Source organism: Physeter macrocephalus, chromosome 16 (assembly GCF_002837175.3).
Source record: "Physeter macrocephalus isolate SW-GA chromosome 16, ASM283717v5, whole genome shotgun sequence".
In the NCBI taxonomy this organism is placed as follows: domain Eukaryota; kingdom Metazoa; phylum Chordata; class Mammalia; order Artiodactyla; family Physeteridae; genus Physeter; species Physeter macrocephalus.
Window position 1 is genome coordinate 60569600 of NC_041229.1, and position 22199 is coordinate 60591798.

At 36.9% G+C, this 22199-nt stretch overlaps 1 protein-coding gene across 8 annotated transcripts in view; it reads left to right on the forward strand.

The window, feature by feature from the left end:
• The window catches only part of LOC102992241 (nuclear pore complex protein Nup98-Nup96), a 75290-nt gene that overhangs the window by 6479 nt on the left and 46612 nt on the right, over positions 1 to 22199 (forward strand). For 2 of the 8 annotated variants that reach the window (XM_028501003.2, XM_028501008.2), the window contains exons 5-11: positions 264 to 371; positions 1427 to 1607; positions 3209 to 3372; positions 6268 to 6405; positions 8234 to 8372; positions 14644 to 14736; positions 18898 to 19038. In XM_028501003.2, the coding sequence (XP_028356804.1) occupies positions 264 to 371; positions 1427 to 1607; positions 3209 to 3372; positions 6268 to 6405; positions 8234 to 8372; positions 14644 to 14736; positions 18898 to 19038 (964 nt within the window). The remainder of the gene's footprint in view (positions 1 to 263; positions 372 to 1426; positions 1608 to 3208; positions 3373 to 6267; positions 6406 to 8233; positions 8373 to 14643; positions 14737 to 18897; positions 19039 to 22199) is intronic. The other 6 variants (XM_028501004.2, XM_028501009.2, XM_028501006.2 and 3 more) reach the window with 5 other exon arrangements.

Here is a 22199-nt window from a genome sequence, read left to right on the forward strand (position 1 = left end):
TGGCTTGGTTATGGGATTAATCTCTGGGTTTTTGATAACTGTTACTGAGATTGACTTATGCAGATAACCTTGATACAGGGAGAGATGAGGAATGCAATGTAGTTAATCAAGCACTCTTAAAACTGTCTTGTTAAGTAAAGAACCTAGGGGACTGGTTATAGAGTTCAGTCGTTGAAGAGTTGTGTCTGGGAGAGTAGGGTTATAAAGCTTGAACTTAAACGTTTTCTTTAGACTTTCAGATTTGCCTCTATCTTCCTTTGCAGCCTCCAACTGGTGCAGATACTATGGTTAAAGCTGGAGTTAGCACTAACATCAGTACCAAGCACCAGTGTATTACTGCTATGAAAGAATATGAAAGCAAGTCCCTAGAGGTCAGTAAAATCCATTACAGAGTATCACCCTAACCTTTTGATTCTATTGGGAAGCAACTTTTTAAAATGTTTTTGATTATTTTTAAGGATTTATGTAAAAAATAAAGATTAACCAGATTTTTTAAAATTAATATATTATTTATAGATATCTGTTGTTTTAGGCAAAGATGATATTCAGCTTGTATGTACGGGTATAGTTTTACTAATAGTCTAATAGTCTATTCTGATTGGCTGTTGCTCATACTACACTGGGCACTGTGTGCACATGCATGTGTTTTTATTAAACTCATGCAAAGTCATAAGTGTGCAACACAATAAGTAAATCATTATCAGCATCCCTGATGTCCCCTTTGGGCCCTGCCCCCAAAGTCACAATCCTCCCCTTCCAAAGGTAACCACTATCCTGACTGCCCATGTTTTGCCCATTTTTGAATTTTACACAGATGGGATCTTATATTACGTACTCTTAAATCTGTCTTTCAACATTGTGATGTTTACCCATGTTGTTGTGTGAAGTTATAGGTTGTTCATTATCATTGCTGTGTGATAGTTTGTTGTACATTTTGACTGTCATCTCTGGTTGTTGCTGTTGCTTCGTTTACATCCCAAACTGTGCTTGCTTCTTTGGAGTATACAGAATCACCCTTACTTGTGAGACAAAACTGTTAAACTTTATCTCTTCTTTTCCTAAGTTTTCTGAATTCCTGAGAATCGTCCCTCTTTTAATCAGCTAATCTTTACATTTGTGGTGGGAGTAGACAAGATTATTGTCTAAATGAAAGTATTATTGTCTGTAGAAGAAAATTGAAATTAAGATGTGGTTGGTCCTTTGGCCTGTAGTTTTATGGTAATTATGCTATGGATTTTAATGTCCATTATACACTGTTGAAATGTTTTTCTATAATGATAGTAAGTTAACCATTCCATAGTTTTCTGTTTTTTTAATCATGATTCCTGTGTGAACATAGAAATTGAATACTAAATTCAAGTATTTAGCCTCCTAAATAATTTTTTTGGCTGCATATTAATTTGGAATATGTTTTCACTTACTCTAGGAACTTCGTTTAGAGGATTATCAGGCCAACCGGAAAGGCCCGCAGAACCAGGTGGGAGCAGGTACCACAACTGGCTTGTTTGGGTCTTCTCCAGCCACCTCCAGTGCAACAGGACTCTTCAGTTCTTCCACTACAAATTCAGGCTTTGCCTATGGTCAGAACAAAACAGGCTTTGGAACTAGTAAGCACTTGACATCATATTGGGCCACATTGAGGAGGGACAGACAACTGAAAGTAAAACATAATTGTCATTTTTGTGCTTAAGTGCTATGGAGAAAAATGATTCAGGGGTGCTAGAGGAATAGGAAATGCCTGGTATGTTTGTGGGGTGTGGGGAGAAATATAGTATTAAGTGCAGATGATTAAGAAGGGCTTCACTGATAAGTGGTGTTTGATCAGTGACCTATCTGAAGAAGGTGAAGCATAAAGCTATACAGATTTCTGGGGGAAGAATATTCCAGCTGGAGGAAACTAGAAGTCTAGAAATCCTGAGTTTTTGCCAAAGGGGAGAGGACAAGGGGAAGTACTGGAGGATATAGGGGAATATATTTTATAGGCCTTTGTGGGCCAGTGTCAAGATCTGAATTTTTATTTGAGTCAGGAAGCCATTAGAAGGTTTAGATAAGTCATGTGATTATGAATAAAGGATCATTCTGAAGGCTGCTGTATTAAGAGTAGATTGTTTGGGGGCAAGGGTGGAAACAAATCAGTTAGAAAAGCTGTTGCCCTATCCACATGAGAGATGATGTGGCTTGCAGAGAATGGTGCTGTGGTATGGTAAAAGTATCAGATTCTGGAGCCATTTTGAATGTAGAACCGATGGGATTTATTGATGGATTTATGTGGGATGTGAAAGAGGGGAGTCTAGGATGATTACTAAATTACTTTATAAAAGTGTTACTTTTGCAAAAGTAATATACATATTTGATTTAAAGTTCATGAGATACAAAAACGTACATATCCAAAGGTCTTTTCTTTTTTCCCCCCTAGTCACCAGTTTGCTTCTGTAGAAACAAGCAAAAGTTAGATTTTGGGGGGTAGCCTTCTATAGAGTTACATACACAAATACACAAATGAATACACGTTTAAGTGGCATTTACATTCTTTTCAGTTTTGGTATTCTTTTTTTGGTGGTTTAGTTTAGCCATTATTAAGTATTGTTATTGTGTCACACCCTATGCTGGATTTATTGCTATAAAGAGAAAGCCCCTGTTCTGAAGAAAAACTTAGTCTAACAAGGTTAAAAATACACACATAGCCTTTTTTTTTTTTTTTTTTTTTTTTTTTCGCGGTACGCGGGCCTCTCACTGTTGTGGCCTCTCCCGTTGCGGAGCACAGGCTCCGGACACGCAGGCTCAGCGGCCATGGCTCACAGGCCCAGCTGCTCCGCAGCATGTGGGATCCTCCTGGACCGGGGCACGAACCCGTATCCCCTGCATCAGCTGGCGGACTCTCAACCACTGCGCCACCAGGGAAGCCCCACACATAGACTTTAAGTGTAGTGTGTTATCTTGTAAAATAGACAAAAAGCTATGGGGTCACAAAGGAAGATTACTTAGCCCAGCCCAGGTTCTTGGGGTCAGAGTATTTTTGTAGAGTCTGAACCAAATCTGGAGTTATGTGAAGAAAGGTGGAAAATGAAGTGGTTATCCAGTTTGAGTAATGAATGAATGTAGGGTAATTTAGATATATAATCAGTAACATAGACTATTGAAGTAACTAGATAATGTGAGGTTTGGCATTTCCCTCCGCCATTTATTTTTCCTTTTCTTTTCCTGAAAGGTACGACTGGATTTGGAACAAATCCAGGTGGTCTTTTTGGCCAACAGAATCAGCAGGCTACCAGCCTCTTCAGCAAACCATTTGCCCAGGCCATAACTACCCAGACCACTGGCTTTTCCTTTGGTAATACCAACACACTAGGACAGCCAAGCACCAACACCATGGTAAGGAAACAGGTCTTATTTGTAGAGCTAAGTAATGAGGCTTCTAATCATGTCAAATTAACAAGTTCTGTCTCTACTGCAGTTCTTAAGGGTTGATGGTATGTGTAGTAAAGGGAAGAGAGCAAAATCTTTGAATAATTAAGACAGATTCTAGTCCAGGCTCTACTCTGTATTTAATGAGAGGCTATTGAACAAGTCACTTATCCTTTCTGGGCATATTTTCTCATCACTAATCGCTGCTTAGTGTGCTAGAATTGGCCGTCCTGAAGCTATACCTTAGGATGTTGACTCCAGCCATTCTATAGAGTATAGGAGAAAATACTTATAAACTACTGGCTCTATTTCAGAAGGTTCTTTCAGCTCATTCCCTTAACTGGAGTCAGGCAAAGAAGTTTAGTTCATCAAAATAAATAAGAGAGAACTAAAACTTAGAGCCATGTTGGATAATTGCTACTTCTGTCCAGATAGTAGAAGAGAAGTCCTTATAGTCATTAGCAGTTTATTTCTAGGGACTCTTTTAGGGAAGTATAAAATTAAAGGTTAATTTGAGGTATGATTTATTGATTAGAATCCTTGGGATATACCTGGTTTTAAAATTAGAGATACTTTGCCTGATTAAAAAAAAAAAAAGTACAGGTAGATGCAAAAATCTTCAAAATACTGGCAAACTGAATTCAACAACATATAAAAAGGATTATACACTGTGACCAAGTGAAATTTATCCTAGGAAGGTTGGTTCAACATATTTTCATATTAACGTAATAAACTATAAAGTAGAATAAAGTACAAAAGCCATATTGTCACCTTAGTAGGTAGAGAAAAGACATTTGACAACCTTTCATAATAAAATCACTCAAAAAGGAATAGAAGGGAACTCAGAATAGCCAAAACAGTCTTGAAAGAAAAGAAAGCTGGAGTGTTGAAGTGATGAAGACAGTGTAATACTGGCATAAGGCTAGACATATAAAATCAGGGGACTAGAATTGAGAGTCCAGAAACAAGTCCTCATGGTTAATTGATTTTCAACAAGAGTACTAAAACAGTTCACTACGGAGAGAATCTTTCAACAAAGAGTGCTGGGTTAATGGTTTTCCACATGCAAAAGCACGAGGTTGGATCTTTTCTTTATGCAATTGTGGTAACTATAAAAGTTAGCTTAAAATGGATCAAATGTAAGAGCTAAAACTATAAAACTCATAGAAGAAAAGGAGTTAGGCAATGATCTGTTAGATAGTACACCAAAAGCAAAAGCAACAAAAGGGAAAAATAGATCGGGCTTCTTCAGAGTTAAAAACTTTGGTGGGTCAAAGGGGATACCATCAAGAGAGCAAAAAGAATACCTGCAAATGGGAGAAAATATTTTCAAGTCATGTATCTCACAAAGGACTTGTGTCCAAACAATTAACTCTTATAATTCAATAATAAGCCCATTAAAAAAATGTGCCAAAGACTTGGATAGACATTTTTCCAAAGAAGATAAATGACTAATAAGCACATGAAAAGGTACTCAATATCAGTAGGCATCAGGGAAACTGCATTTCAAAACCACAGTGAGATATCACTTCATATCCACACTAGGAAGGCTATAAACAAAAAGAGAGACAATGATAATGAGTGTTTTCAAGAATTTGGAGAAATTGGAACCCTCATGCATGGCTGTTTGGAATATAAAATAGTGCAGCCACTTTGGAAAAATTTGGCGATGACTCAAAATGCTAAATGTAGAGTTAACATATGACCCAGCAGTTGCACACCTTGGTATTTCCCCCAAGAGAAATGAAAACACAAGAACTTGAATACAACTGATCATAATAACTAAAAGGTGGAAACAACCCAATTGTCCATCAGTGATAAACAGATAAACAAATGCGGTATAGCCATACAGTGGACTGTTATTCAGCCATTAAAATGGAATGAAGTACTGATACATGCTACAACATGGATGGACCTTTTAAACATGCTAAGTGAAAGAAGCCATTCACAAAAGACCACGTTTTGTATGATTCCATTCATATGAAATGCTCAGAATGGAAAAATCTATGGAAACAGAAAGTAGATTAGTGGTTGGTTGCCTAGGAATAGGGAGTGACTGCTAATGGGTCCAGGGTTTCTTTTTAGAGTGATCAGAATTTTCTGAATTTAGAGTTGGGATGGTTGCATAGCACTGAACATGGAAGAAACCCACTGAATAGTCCACTTTAAGTAGGTAAACTTTATGGTATGTGAATTATATCTCAATAAAGCTGTTTAAAACACTACATTAAATTCTCAATTCAGCTATAGCCCATTAATGCAATATTTTTCTTTTGTTGACTAATGCATAAAAAAATCTTTAAACATTGGATGATACAAACTTTGCTTATTTGAAATTGTGTAGTTTCTCATAACAAATGAAGACTTAACATTACTACTACCTTTGTCCAGATTAATTTATTTTCAGCTGATTATTTTCAGTTATTTGATTCAAAGTCCGTTCCCCAGCTCAGTATTAATACGTTCTTTTGGCATAACTCTGAAAATGAAGCACTCTCTCATGGCATTTTGTTTTCAGTGTGGCAACCCTGTTATCTCTTAGAGCACAAGAGTTAGTATAAAGTCTTTATAGCTGTCCAGGACTGTGTTGCTTATCAGGCTTAGATACAGATACGAATTTCTGGTCCTGCCACTGAGGGGCTGTGACACCTTGGGCAAGTTTTTAACTGCTCTGAGCCTTATTTTCTTTCGGAAAATGGCCCTGCTTTTCAGGGTTGTTGTGAAGAAAAGAAATGTTCTATGTATTTAGCATAATGTCTGTCACATAAACTTAAAAAAATGGCAACTATTATTAATAATCTAAGACTTTTAAAGACAACTGACTATCGTAGGTTTTCTTGTAATCTAGATTACCTTTTACAGGGTTTATTTGGAGTAACCCAAGCCTCACAGCCGGGAGGTCTTTTTGGGACAGCTACAAACACCAGCACTGGGACAGCATTTGGAACAGGAACAGGTCTCTTTGGGCAGACCAGTACTGGATTTGGTGCTGTTGGTTCGGTAGGTTTTTGAGGTTGACTGTAACTTGAAGATGTGTATAAATCTGTTAAAGGAATTTCTAAGAAAAATCTGTCTTTTGGGAATTTCCTGGTGGTCCAGTGGTTAATACTCAGTGCTTTCACTGCCATGGGCCTGTGTTCAATCCCTGGTCAAGGAACTAAGATCCTACAAGCCACACAACGCAGCCAAAAAAATAAATAAATAGATTTAAAAAAATAAAAATAAAAAAGAATGCTGAATTTAAAAAAAAAGAAAGAAAGAAATGTCTGTCTTCAAGTATTTTTTTGGGTTATGGTGTATGATTTGATACCGATAGTAACTGAAAGCTATTTGGTAACTTAAAAATAGGCAACTTATAATAGGTTTATTTTCAAAAAGTAAGTTCTTTTTAAAACTTGTTTGTTTCAATACTTGTGTGGAGTTTACTCCCGTTGGTTAAATTGTTGAGTTTAAGTTGAGGTGCTTTTGCTATTAAAAATAAGGTATTTTTTTTTCTTTTTTAAATAAATAAAAAAATATTATTTATTTATGTTGTGGAGCACGGGCGCTAGGCATGTGGGCTTCAGTAGTTGTGGCACACAGACTTCAGTAGTTGTGGCTCGTGGTCTCTAGAGCACAGGCTCAGTAGTTGTGGCACACGGGCTTTGTTGCTTCACGGCATGTGGGATCTTCCTGGCCCAGGGCTCAAACCTGGTCCCCTGCACTAGCAGGCAGATTCTTAACCACTGCGCCACCAGGGAAGCTCAAAATCAGGTAATTTTAAATTTCTATTTCTAACTTCTATTTTGGGTGGTAAGTTGGTATCATATTTGTTAATTAAATATTTTTGGTGGTGATCAAGTTAAAATTGTTGGTATTCTGAAGATCTTCATGCCACTGGAGGCTTAACTGTATTTTTTTCCTTGTTAAGTCATTTAAGTAAAAAATTACTATATAGGAATACACTTGACCTAAAAAACAATAGTAAATACTGCTTAGAGAAGCTATATGTCTGTATCATGTACCCATTATAACAAGCTTTGAACTGTAGTTTAAAAAAAAAAAGAAGGAAAAGTCCCCAAATCATGTGGTTGTTTTCATGGAGATTGAAATCTATTATTTCTTATTTGAGGTGAGAAATTGAGAAAATTATCTAATGCTTCAGAAAGTTATTTTTTAACAACTTTATTGGGATATAATCCATTTGCCATGCAGTTCACCCTTTTAAAGTTTAAAATTCAGTGGTTTTTAGCATATTCACAGATTGTGCAGCTATCACCATAGTCAATTTTAGAACATATTTGTCACCCTAAAAAGAAACGTCATCCCCATTAATAGTCACTTCTCATATCCCCCAAGTCACTTCAGGCCTGCCGTCTATGGATTTACCTATTCTGGACATTTCATATAAATGGAGTCGCATCTTTTGTGACTGACTTCTTTTACTTAGCATAATGTTTTGAAGTTTCATCCATGTTGTAGCATGTTTAAACTTTTTACTGTAACTCTTTCTACTGGCACATTAAATACATGATAACGTTTCTGTTACCAGGTAAAAAATATTGATTGCCTTGTTGTTGTTGTTTTCTTTGTCTCACTGAAATATTATGTTTGATGAGGGGTTACCATTAACTTCTCAAGCCAGGAGCATTCTGTCTTGTTAATGTTGCTCAGATTAGTATGTTTTTCTGATAGTTATTCATCCTTCTTTATACCTTTTTTATAAAAATTATGACATCTTCTCTCCCTTACCACACACCCAATCCAGTGTACCTAAGGTAACCTCTGTTTCCTGTTTGGAGTGTATCTTTATACTACTAAATACTTTCCTGTGTTGTGTTCTTTTTAGACCCTGTTTGGCAATAACAAGCTTACTACATTTGGAACCAGCACAACCAGTGCTCCTTCGTTTGGTACAACCAGTGGCGGGCTCTTTGGTAACAAACCAACCCTGACTTTAGGAACCAATACAAACACTTCCAATTTTGGTACATATAAAAAGCAGGTTTGACTCTCTTAAAGTTATACTGACTATACCACACATTCTCCTGATTCATATTATTGGGAATATTTTAAAATTCTCAGGTAAGCTGTGGCTTGATATGAGGTACCAGAGGGAAAGTTTTAAAATCAAGGACTTGGGTTGAGATGCCTGGAAGAGATGTATGTAAATTGCCTTAACTAATTTATATTCTCTTGACTCCCTGCTTTGGATAAAATGGGGCATTCAGCACATGCAGTAGCAGTACTGTGCAGAATGTTGGTTCTCTAATGGAGGTAGATTTTTTTCAAAATAAGGAATCATTTTGTTTGGATTATCTCACCAATAATTGAGAAACAATAAGTGAAACACATTTGGTTGAGATAACACATTCTGTTAGGCCAGGTTTCAAGCAGGGAAGTGGTAAACAGATGAGATTAGATGCTTCTTTTTTTTAACTTTCTGTTGTTGTTTTGTGTTTTGTTGTTTTTTTGATATTTAATGATTCTCATCGTAAGTTGAAGCCTCTCTGATTTGGGGGATTGTTCAGTAGTTTTCCTATAGCTGTGTGTATTTTTGAATACATGTTCATTGGAAGAAATTTGGAAAATATATGTAAGATTGAATAACAGAAAAACAAACCTTATACTACTTTTCAGAGATATGCTGGAAAATTTTAAATTCGTTTAATAGAAACATTATTTCTATTATTTTAACTCTCTTTTATAACTACCTAATTAAGTTTTCAAACAAATTCAACGTATTTTGAGATAAATCATATACGAAAAGTTCATTTCATTACCAAGGGAAATAGTGGTTGAAATATTTGTTTTAAGGATTTCATGTGCCAGATGCAACATTAGGCTCTGGATATCTAGTGGGAGATGAGTATAAACATGGTCATTTGCCATAAGTCAGCAGTTACAGTTTTTCAGTGAGTTTTTTTTTTTAAAAAATACATTTATTTATTTAATTTATTTTTGGCTGAGTTGGGTCTTTGTTGCTGCGCACGGGCTTTCTCTAGTTGTGGCGAGCGGGGGCTGCTCTTCCTTGCGGTGCGTGGGCTTCTCGTTGTGGTGGCTTCTCTTGTTGTGGAGCATGGTCTCTAGGCGTGTGGGCTTCAGTAGTTGAGGCTCACAGGCTCTAGAGCACAGGCTCAGTAGTTGTGGTACACGGGCTTTGTTGCTCCGTGGCATGTGGGATCTTCCTGGACCAGGGCTCGAACCCGTGTCCCCTGCATTGGCAGTCGGATTCTTAACTGCCGCACCACCAGGGAAGCCCTTCAGTGAGTTTTTTAATGATCATGTACTGGAGAAAGAGGCTATATTAAGCATTCATTGGAAAGTTATATGTGTTCATGGAAATATGAACTACGTGAAGGAGATAGATAGGTCCTTGTTAGGTACCAATTCCTAAATTAATGTTTTGATTTGAGTTTTATAACCCCTTTTGTTGGGTTGTTCATTCACTCCTAGTAATGATTATCATTCTACCTATAATTCTTTTTGGCTGTACTCGATGAAAGAATGGTTTTGAGGCAGTGGACTTGATTAGCATGGATATCAAATTTTGTGTATTTGTTTCTTATCTATGAAGTAAGATGGGAAAGATACTTAAGGGTTAAATCAGTGTTTTTCAGCCTTTTTTTTTTTTTAATCACTGTCACTCCCTCTTCCCCAGAGAGACTTTGTAGACCTTTTTCCTCTTAAAAATTATCTTCTCACCCCGTGAGATTTTAATACCACGTCTATACTGTGTCTGTTTATGTACTGTGGACCTTTGGAAGGCCATAAACAATCTTATATCTATTTTTTCTGCCCCTTAAGAAGTAATTTTGCTCCCTTTGAAAATGCATGTTTTTTGATAGCGTACTTCATGTTCAGAATTAAATATATTTTCTATCTGACAAGGTGTTTATGTAGGCTGTTGATTTGAAAATGAAAACTCTCATCTTTATTTGGTATGCCTCACTACTTATGTGCTGAATTTGAATTGTCCTTTTTTTTTTCTTAAATCCTTAATGTTGACCTAGTACCTGGCATAGACTAGGTGCTCACTAAAAGTTTATTAATGAATAAGTGGGGCCCTGAGAGGAAAGAGTCCCTATACAAGTAGGGGTTGCAGGGTGGCAATGTTGTTTTACTCTTGGGTGAACTTGTCATTCCATTACCACCCCAGAGACATCCAGATCTAAGTAAGACTTTCTTTGATATTCCTGTTGTCTTGGGAAGCTATCAACTTTGGTGTTGTGGGCAGAGATGATCTTCTAATTTGGAAATAAGTCGTATAACAAATCTGGAAATGGAATAAGGTTACATAAAGATTTGTGGTATCATATCATTGTTGGTTGCACGTTACCCAGTATGGAATTGTGTTTCATTAAGATGGTGATTAATCCACAGAGTGAAAAGATTCATCTACAATTGATGTTGCCACATCCTTAAGTCATTCTTTAGAGTCATCAGTTCATTTTCTTAGTAATTATTCCTAATAGGGACTAGTTTAAGGTTAAGTGAATGAATAGAATTGTTTCAGGAGAGAAATTACAAGCAGGATGTCAACACTTGTGAGCAACAGTTTAAAGAGGTTGAAGATCTTTTGGGCATTGATAAGATGGTACTCGGTAATAAATTATTGGTTCCTCATGCTACATGGTTAAGGGGACAGTTGAGCTCTTTGCGTACATAGACATCTGATTTTTTTTTTTTTTTTTTTTTTGCGGTACACGGGCCTCTCACTGTTGTGGCCTCTCCTGTTGCGGAGCACAGGCTCCGGACGCACAGGCTCAGCGGCCATGGCTCACGGGCCTAGCTGCTCCGTGGCATGTGGGATCTTCCCGGACCGGGGCACGAACCCATGTCCCCTGCATCGGCAGGCGGACTCTCAACCACTGCACCACCAGGGAAGCCCGACATCTGATATTTTAAGCGTTTTTTTTTTTAATGAGATATAATTGACATGTAACATTATATTTCAGATGTATTGGGTGGGCCAAAAAGTTCGTTTTTTGTAAGATGGCACTAATAGCACTTAGTAGTCTTTAACTTCATTCGAAACAATTTTGTTAGATTGTATGTGACAGCATGCGTTTGAAAAAAGACTTATCAAAATTGGTGAATTTTTGTGTAGCCATTTTAATACTGAAGCTGGGAGAAAAAAGCAACATTTTCTGCATATTATGCTTTATTATTTCAAGAAAGGTAAAAACGCAACTGAAACGCACAAAAAGATTTGTGCAGTGTATGGAGAAGTGCCGTGACTGATCAAATGTGTCAAAAGTGGTTTCATGCTGGAGATTTCTCACTGGACAATGCTCCACGGTTGGGTAGACCAGTTGAAGTTGATAGCAATCAAATTGAAACAGTAATTGAGAACAGTAAACGTTAAACCACACGGGAGATAGCCGACATACTCAAAATACCCAAATTGAGCTTTGAAAATCACTTGCACCAGCTTGGTTATGTTCTTCGCTTTGATGTTTGAGTTCCACATAAGTTAAACGAAAAAAACCTTCCTGACCGTATTTCCACATGCGATTTTCTACTGAAACGTAATGAAAACGTTGCGTTTTTAAACAAATTGTGACAGGTCATGAAAAGTGGATACTGTACAACAATGTGGAACGGAAGAGATCGCGGGGCAAGCAAAATGAACCACCACCAACCACACCAAAGGCTGGTCTTCATCCAGAGAAGGTGATGTTGTATATATGGTGGGATTGGAAGGGAGTCCTCTATTATGAGCTCCTTCCGGAAAACCAAACAATTAATTCCAATAAGCACTGTTCCCAGTTAGACCAACTGAAAGTGGCACTTGATGAAAAGCGTCCAGAATTAGTCAACAGAAAATGCGTAATCTTCCATCAGGATAACGCAAGACCACATGTTTCTTTGATGACCAAGCAAAAACTGTTGAAGCTTGGCTGGGAAGTTCTGATTCATCTGCTGTATTCACCAGACATTGTACCTTCAGATTTCCATTTATTTCGGTCTTTACAAAATTCTCTTAATGGAAAAAAATTTCAATTCCCTGGAAGACTGTAAAAGGCACCTGGAACAGTTCTTTGCTCAAAATGATAAAAAGTTTTGGGAAGATAGAATTATGAAGTTGGCTGAAAAATGTCAGAAGGTAGTGGAACAAAAGGGTGAATATGTTGTTCAGTAAAGTTCTTGTTAAAAATGAAAAATGTGTCTTTTATTTTTACTTAAAAAACTGAAGGCACTTTTTGGCCCACCCAATACAATGTAATGGTCCAATATTTGTATATATTGTGAGATGATTACCACAATAAGTCTAAGTAACATCTGTCATCATATATACATAGAAATTTTTTTTTCTCGCTTACCCCTATGTTTCTTTCTAGGAGTTTTATGATTTCAGATCTTATATTCAAGTCTTTAATCCATTTTGTTTATGTTGTAAGATAATGGTCCAGTTTTATTCTTTTACATGTGGTTGTCCAGTTTTCCCAACACTATTTATTGAAGAGACTGTCCATTCTCCATTTTATATTCTTGGCTCCTTTGTCATAAATTAATTGACTGTTAATCAATTAATTGTTCTTAATTTTACTTTAAAGTTGTTTTGAAATAACAGAGTTGATAAACTTTTGTCAGTAAGAATCTGTGGAAATGTGTGGTATAAACAGTGTAAGTTGGGACTTACTTCCCTCCTGTGGGTTTGAGGTAGTTCACTAGTATCTTGTTTTCTGCTGTTTATGGGGTTGGAAGATCCTTTTTGGTTAAATTTTAACTCAGAAAGACAACATCTCCAAGTACATTTTCTGGGTTTTTTGTTTTTTGTTTTTTTTTTTTTCTTTAAAGAAAATTGGTTGTGCTTGAGTGGGCAGTACTCCATTTTTGTGGCATAGCTGATAGGAGAATTGGAGAAAAGACTTAATGCATGAATTAAATGTATTGAAAGTAAGTCAGGTTACTTGGCTTGGATTTTTAAATGACATTAGAAATATGTTTTCAAACTGTTTAATTAACTTTTGTTCTTGACATTTTTCATTCAGATATAAATTCAAATATTGGCATGACAAAGTATAATCTTAGTTGGTGACACTGACATATATTTCAAGACACTTTCTTTATTCTTTTATGTTGAACTCGTTCACCTCCATGATACCTTTTTTTTTTTTTTTTTTGCGGTACGCGGGCCTTCACTGTTGTGGCCTCTTCCGTTGCGGAGCACAGGCTCCGGATGCGCAGGCTCAGCGGCCATGGCTCACGGGCCTAGCCGCTGTGCTGCATGTGGGATCTTCCCGGACCGGGGCACGAACTTGCATCCCCTGCATCGGCAGGCGGACTCTCAATCACTGCGCCACCAGGGAAGCCCCATGATACCTTTTAAAAAGACTTCAGGTGTACCACAAACAGGATTTGCTGGCCAGTGATTGGTTTTTTTTCCCTCTTATCAAAAGAGATTAATGATATGTTCATTATCAATTGTTGATATTTAGCTCCAAAAGGAGTACAGAAACTGTGCACACATCTGAACAAAAGAGAAATAATAGCAATAATGTGATGTGTAGGTGTCTTTGTGGGGAGACTTGTGGATTTTAGAGAGGAATCACAGGATTTTCTCTAAATGATGGGTCATAGTGAAAGAGGATGGTTTGTTCAACTCTCCATCATCTCCGATAATGAAACAGTTCAATTCAAGAAAGGTTATTCATAGATTATCTTCTCTTTTTAATGTCAGCTAGCTGAGTCCTTGAATGCTCCTATGAGTTGATTGAGTCTGACTCCATTAAAGCTCCTCATGTGTGATCAACCACACATTACTATTCATACAAGGTCCATCTGTTCAAAACAAAAGCTGCTGTAGAGATTTTTATAGGTAATCTTTTCTTAGCAAGAACCTTTAGGTTCAGTGAAATGTCTTTGTTGACTGTCTTATTTTTTCGTGAAAGTTTGGGAGAATTAATTTTTCTTCTACTAATTAAACATGAAACATAGAATGGAGGCTTTGAGTCTTACGAAGGGAATGTTCCCCAAGCTCAAGCACAATCACTTTGTTTTAATATTGGGTATTATCCTATATTGAATTGATATTTCAAGTCTAAAATGTAATTAAGTAAATAGGAAGTCTGTGGGATCTGTTTATACTTACTTAAACTTAAAAATTAAATTAGCCTACCATTTAGGATTTCTAAATATCAAAAAATGAAGCGATGCAAAACTTAGGGTCAGACTGCTTTGTTTTAAATTCCCTTGTACAGGACATTGAGAGTTGTGTTAATGTACAGTCCACTCATTCTTTTGTCCTTCTAGGGTTTGGCACAAATACCAGTGGGAATAGTATTTTTGGAAGTAAGCCAGGACCTGGAACTCTGGGAGCCGGGCTTGGTGCAGGATTTGGAACAGGTAAGGAACTGTACCATAAGATTTAGGAAGTGATACAGCTAAATCTAACTGCTGGAACTTAAGACCTCTGTTTGATCATATACATGGAAATAAGAGGCCTAGATTTTCATTTTCACAAATGGATTTAGAAAACATTCCCATATGCTTTACCAGGTTTTAAAATGCTGGCACATTTATCTTAGAGGCTGTCTGTTCCTTTTGTACAAAATGTTTGTCCTCTGATAGTCCTGGTCTACCTGGGATTTTCAGTACTTAATGTGTTATGTCAGAAGATACACATATTTTGAATTTTAGTCAGTCTTGCCGATTTTTAATTTGCCTTCCAAAAAGAATGCCAGTTTGCATTTTTGCTCATATTTTATAAAAGTGCTCATTTTTTCATACCCTTTCCGTATTGTTGGGCTTCTTCATCTTTGTGTGCCTGATAGTGGAAGGTGGTATGTTCTGATTTACATTTCACTGATTACCGGTGAAGGATACCCTTGTGTATGTTTACTGGGCATTTGAATCTTTCAGTTCTCTATTCATAATCGTTGATCATTGTTTCTTTATTTTTGAGAATGCTTTATATATTGTGGATATTAACTCTTTTGGGTTGTATGGTAAACTTCTTGAGCCTGTGAGCTTACTCAAATTCTACTACATATGTTTTGCAAGAAATAAAAACTAAAAAGCTGTAGTTTTTTGTGCAATGTGATCCTTAAACTTAAGCAGAATATAACATCTGACATCATGTTCTCTTCTAATCCCAGAGTGGAAGTTAACTTTGGTGTGGTCTTTTTCAAGGTAGTTTGATGCTAGACAGCTTATGAACCATAAACCTAAGCTGGGATAAGATGCTGCTCTAATGTCTGTTACCAGATATTTCTACTCAGTCTTTGTTTATCATTTAATTTTGTTTATGATATCTTAGTGTACAAGTTTTATTTTTATGTGATCAAAGTTGTCATTCTCTCCTCTTTGGCTTCTGGGTCTTGCAGATTATGATTAGCAATGCTTTATTCTGTAGTCTAAGATTATAAAGTGGTCTGTAACTTTTTTCCTGATGCTGTTGTCTTCTGTTCCACAATAATGTAATACCTCAACCTCTTTATTTATTTGACTATATTCGGTTTTCCTTGAACAGTTGTACCTCACAGACGATGAATCTTATTTTCACTGCTGTTATATAATCCTAATTCATGCTTTGCCCGTATAAACTAAAAGCCAAATACAATTAATAAAGAATTTTACACCCCCAACCTTAGCAGCAATAGATCATGTAGGGAAACGAGAATTGTGAATCGCTGAGTACACACTATTGAAATTCTTTGGTGGTCACGTCTGCTAAAGCAGACTTTTGGCTCTGAGAGGAATGTGTCTGGAGACTATCAGATATAAATACCCACATTATTGAATTCTGCATTTCATGGTATCACAATTAGGATAACATTGTAGCTTTGGACTGTGTTTTAGGGGGACATTAGCTAAGTGGGTATTCCTGTGTAGATAGCTTCTTGTTTTGAATGATAGAGATTCGAACTCATACCTCAACAGAAGTACATTTTCATGTAACATAGGCCTTTGGGTACTTCATGAGTAGTAGACTGTAGAAATCTTAAGTGTACAAATACATAAATTTTTTGTACACCTAGATTTAAGTGACCAGTCTTAGTATAAAATGTTTTATATTATCCTTTGGTGTATGATTAAATCATGGGTGCATCAGTTTCTTGTTTCACACAGGTATTAACTGTCATTAGCACTATCAGTAGTATGCCATTTTCTTGGTAGTTACTTAGTAACAATACTAAGAAGTTTTAGTTCTTAAAATTTTCCATGAAGTCATAAGTTTAAGGGTACATCCAGTAAAGTTTGTTACACTAAGATACACACAGAAAAATCTACCCAAAGCTAATAGGTACCATAGATAAAATTAAATTCTAACATTTATTAGAAAATCTCAATGAGGTATAACCATTTTTATTTACTCTTTGAGCATCCTTGGAGTTTTTAGGACCACTTTTACCATGGTGCCATCAGTATATCTTCCTTATGACTCCTACAACTACCTGTAAATATAACACAATTCATAAATTGACATTATTATACATCAGAATGTCCCTCAACTTGTATAAGTCCTTTCACTAAGTATAAAAAGCCATTTGTGCATAATATAAGACTGATCTGGATAAAATACATGTTTTTATTATTTTGTAGGTTATTGAAATATAGTGATTTTTAGACTGTTTCATGATTCTTCCTTCAGGGCTAATGCAAATACACACCCATCCAGAACAGAAATTTTTATCCATTTTATATATTCAGGTTTCATCTAAGCCTTTTGTTTAGGGGTAAGGAGGTTTTGTTCTCTGGGGGAAAAAAAAGAATCCTGAAATTTTTACTGTAAACCATGTCCTTTAAGGGAGTAATATAGGGACTTCCCTGGGGGTGCAGTGGTTAAGAATGCGCCTGCCAATGCAGGGGACACGGGTTCGAGCCCTGGTCCGGGAAGATCCCACATGCCGCGGAGCAGCTAAGCCCGTGTGCCACAACTATGGAGTCTGCGCTCTAGAGCCCACAAACCACAACTACTGAGCCCACGTGCCACAACTACTGAAGCTCGTATGCCTAGAGCCTGTGCTCCATGACAAGAGGAGCCACTGCAATGAGAAGCCCGCGCACCGCAACGAAGAGTAGCCCCCACTTGCCACAACTAGAGAAAGCCTGCGCGCAGCAATGAAGACCCAACACAGCCAAAAATAAATAAAATAAACAAATTTTTTTTAAAAGGGAGTAATATAATTTTAGTTTTTCTTGGAATTTTCGCCAGTTTCTGATGGGTTGGAACTTTAAAAGAAGTCTTATTCCCTGTTTCAAAGCTGGGTTTTTTAAGGTGAAATCCCATTGCTATATTTTTATCTTATTATTAGTGAGAGTTGGACAGTTAAGGAATGCTTTGTTCATTTAGGAGTCATCTTCATTAATTTATATTGTATGCATTCTCTGAGTGTAAACTTCCTATCCTTTTTTTGGGTTGCAATCTCAAGACAGTTTCCATTCGATATTTTTGACCTCCAAGTATTATATGTTTGAAGTGATTTTCCTGGTAAACCATAACTCTGTCAAGAAACATTGGTATGTTAAAAAGAACTTCAGATCTTCCAAATTGCCATTAACTTTTCCTTTGGGGTGGGGGGAGGGATGGAAAAATGTTTTTAATTTATGCCAATAACTTATCCTAACAAAACTAAATTCTTCCCACTTTACACTTTAAAAATCATTGCAAACAACACGGTCCATAAGCAAGATTCATTAAGCTTTAAAACATTAAGGTTTCTGCAGCGGCCTTCTCCCTGGTGAAAATAAGTTCTTATTCCATCCACACATTTAGGCTGAAACTTGAATCTGTTTAATAACCTCATCACAAGGCATTCAGCTTTTTATAAAACAAAAAAAAAATTGCCGGAAATAGTTTTCATGAGACGGTATACTTGAAAGTGTTACTTTTTGCTCTTTAAAGAAGATATATTGGATTTGGTTTTCTGTAGCCTGCATGTTAGTCAAAAAGATGACGTTTTAATTGGTTCAGTTGAGTATTTTGATTTGCAGATATTGAAATTTAAGGAGAATTGACAATTTAAAAATTCTTTAGAAATCTGTTTTACTATAGAGTAGCAATTAAGAGCCCTGGTTGTATCGTCAGATGCATCGAGGTGTGAACTCTGGTTTCACCACTTACTACGTTTGTGACATTGAGCTAATTATTAAACCCTCCATTTTCTCTTCTGTAAAATAGGGACAATAGTTCCTGCTTCAGGCTTGTGAAGGTTAAATGAGATGATAGTAGTTAATATTTAATGAATGTTAGTATCTACCAGACCTCTTCAGTGCTTAATATGTGTTTATTTTAATCGTAGGATAAGTATCTAAGCTATGTATTATTATCTCATGTTATAGTTGAGGAAACTGAAGCACAGAGAGGTTAAGTATTTTGCCTGATATATATGATGTACTCAACAGTTCTTGGCATATAGTTAGCATTTACTGTATTAGATTTTTTGTTGAAATGAGTGGTTATTATGAAGTTTCCAAATGTATTACATTTTTAAGTAACTGACCTCTGGCGTTAACATTCAAAGGATCTTCTGTGGCGCTTTTTCTTTCCTCTTGTCTCCATAGCTCTTGGTGCTGGACAGGCATCTTTATTTGGGAACAACCAGCCTAAGATCGGAGGGCCTCTTGGTACAGGAGCCTTTGGGGCCCCTGGATTTAATACTACGACAGCCACTTTGGGCTTCGGAGCCCCCCAGGCCCCAGTAGGTAAGTGTCAGTCACTTTAGAAGCCTTTACTCAGTTTATTTCTTGCTAATACTTAACTTGCTGACTTGATTTTCCACCCCACCCTATCCCGTCCCTACCAAAGCGGTATATACACAGAGGTCATTAAACAATCATGTAGTGCAGAAGGGCTTATAATAGGTCCTGGCCTTCCCCGCTTCCCCACTCCTAGGTTTACTCCCCCAAAGAAACCACTTTTGTTACAGCTTTTAATTCATCTGGCGTATAAGTAAGTTTATATCTCTAAATGATGTGCTTGTATTGCTGTGTTTTGCTTAAGTCTACATATATCAATATTTAATTTGTTAATGGTAGATGAGAATTTAGCTCAGTTATCACCTCTGTTTTTTATTCACTTCTCCCAATATATCTGTTTACTAAATTCCCTAAGTTTAGGGTTTTTCGTTGTTGTTGTTGTTGTAGCTGGATTTGAGACTTTTTTAAAAAAGTAATTATTTATTTGTTCGGTTGTGCCAGGTCTTAGTTGCGGCTCGTGGGCTCCTTAGTTGCGGCTTGCCAGCTCCTTAGTTGTGGCATGCAAACTCTTAGTTGCAGCATGCGTGTGAGATCTAGTTCCCTGACCAGGGATCGAACCCAGGCCCCCTGCATTGGGAGTGCGGAGTCTTATCCACTGCGCCACCAGGGAAGTCCCCCACAAGTTTAGTTTTATCTATTAAAGTGTTTTTCATACTTCATTCGTTTGAATACCCCTTCCTAGTTTTTGTGATATCTGCCTGCCACCTTTGTTATTATTTCTAATTTAAAATTAACTTACTTTGTAACTTAAATATCTTTTTTCTTAAAGAAAATTATGTTTTACCAAAAATAGAAAATTGATGTCACCTGGCAGATATAGAGTAACTGAGATGGATGGATGGATGGATGGATGGATGGAAGGAAGGAAGGAAGGAAGGAAGGAAGGAAGGAAGGAAGGAAGGAAGGAGAGAAGGAAGGAGTGAGTCTCTGTACCATTAAATTCATCTCCTGTACTATCATGATCCATGTTTCATATTTTGAGAAGCCATGCAATTTCCACGTCCTTACATACTTTGCAAATTTAAGCCATGTCCTTACATACTTTTTCTTACTCTGTCAACTAGGAGATAGTATTTCTTGAGTCCCCTTGGTCAAGTAAGGCTAATAGTGCTCTTCCTTACCCTTCTTTTTCTCTCATTTCCTTGCCCTTTTTATCTTTTTGTATTGATAAAGTTGATAAAGTACTCTCTGAATAATTACTGTCTTTTTTCTTTGGGGAAAGAATAACTTAAAAGTTTCAAATGAGCATAGCATTTTATTATAACTGTGAAAATATTGCTACTCAACTAAGTAATCTTTTCTCATACAGCTTTTTCTTTCTCCTGGAACTTCTAATTATTTTTTTCCCTTGTATTACATTACCTGCCCTTAACACTAGTCCAAATTCTTAAGGGTGGTATTAGAATTCTTTTACCCTGGATACCTCATTCTTTGATCTCTCTGTCCTCCTGCAGCAGTATGAACTCTGATTACTCCCTACGCCTTCAGCATTGCTCTAGTATATTCCCTTCAAGTCTACTCAGTGGGGACTGCTATGTCCTGGATATGGGGTCTTCCTCTTTATCTATTTCCTAAATTTTCTGGAATGTGTCTTCAAGTAACATGGATATCAAAGGTAAACTTTGACTACTTACAGTTCTGAAAACATCTTCATTTGTTCCACACACTTTAATGTTATGGAATTCTGATGTGAAAATAAGAAGTTTGACAATACTTCTTGGATTAACCATTTCTGATGAGAAGTCTAATGCTTTTCTGATTCTTGAGACTTGTTCCCCCCAGGCCCACAACAATTTAGGATTGTCCCTTTGTTCTGAAATTTCAGTGATTTGCTTAGATCTTTTCTTTTTACTTTTTTGCCACGCCACAAGGCATGCGGCATCTTAGTTCCCTGACCAGGGATTGAACCTGGGCCCCAGCAGGGAGAGCGCCGAGTCCTAACCACTGGACCACCAGGGAATTCCTAGACTTTTTCTGTCTTACCATTTGATTTTTTTCACCCATGTTTCTACTTTCTACAAGTTTTTTTAAAATTGTCTTCTAAATCATCCTTTTGGATTTTTTTAAATTGTCTTTCTCATTCTCTGGAAGTTCCTTTTTTTTTTTATTAACATCTTTATTGGAGTATAATTGCTTTACAATGGTGTGTTAGTTTCTGCTTTACAACAAAGAGAATCAGTTATACATATACATATGTTCCCATATCTCTTCCCTCTTGCGTCTCCCTCCCTCCCACCCTCCCTATCCCACCCCTCTAGGTGGTCACAAACCACCTAACTGATCTCCCTGTGCCATGCGGCTGCTTCCCACTAACTATCCACCTTACGTTTGGTAGTGTATATATATCCATGCCAGTCTCTCACTTCGTCACAGCTTACCCTTCCCCCTCCCTATATCCTCAAGTCCATGCTCTAGTAGGTCTCTGTTTTATTCCCGTCCTACTCCTAGGCTCTTCATGACATTTTTTTTTTCTTAGATTCCATATGTATGTGTCAGCATACGGTATTTGTTTTTCTCCTTCTGACTTACTTCACTCTGTATGACAGACTCCAGGTCCATCCACCTCACTACAAATAACTCAGTTTCATTTCTTTTTATAGTTGAGTAATATTCCATTGTATATATGTGCAACATCTTCTTTATCCATTCATCTGTTGATGGACACTTAGGTTGCTTCCATGTCCTGGCTATTATAAGTAGAGCTGCAGTGAACATTTTGGTATATGACTCTTTTTGAATTAGGGTTTTCTCAGGGTATATGCCCAGGAGTGGGATTGCTGGGTCATATGGTAGTTCTTTTTTTGTTTTTTAAGGAACCTCCATACTGTTCTCCATAGTGGCTGTATCAATTTACATTCCCACCAGCAGTGCAAGAGTGTTCCCTTTTCTCCACACCCTCTCCAGCATTTATTGTTTCTAGATTTTTTGATGATGACCATTCTGACCGGTGTGAGATGATATCTCATTGTAGTTTTGATTTGCATTTCTCTAACGATTAATGATGTTGAGCATTCTTTCATGTGTTTGTTGGCAATCTGTACATCTTCTTTGGAGAAATGTCTATTTACTTCTTCTGCCCATTTTTGGATTGGGTTGTTTGTCTTTTT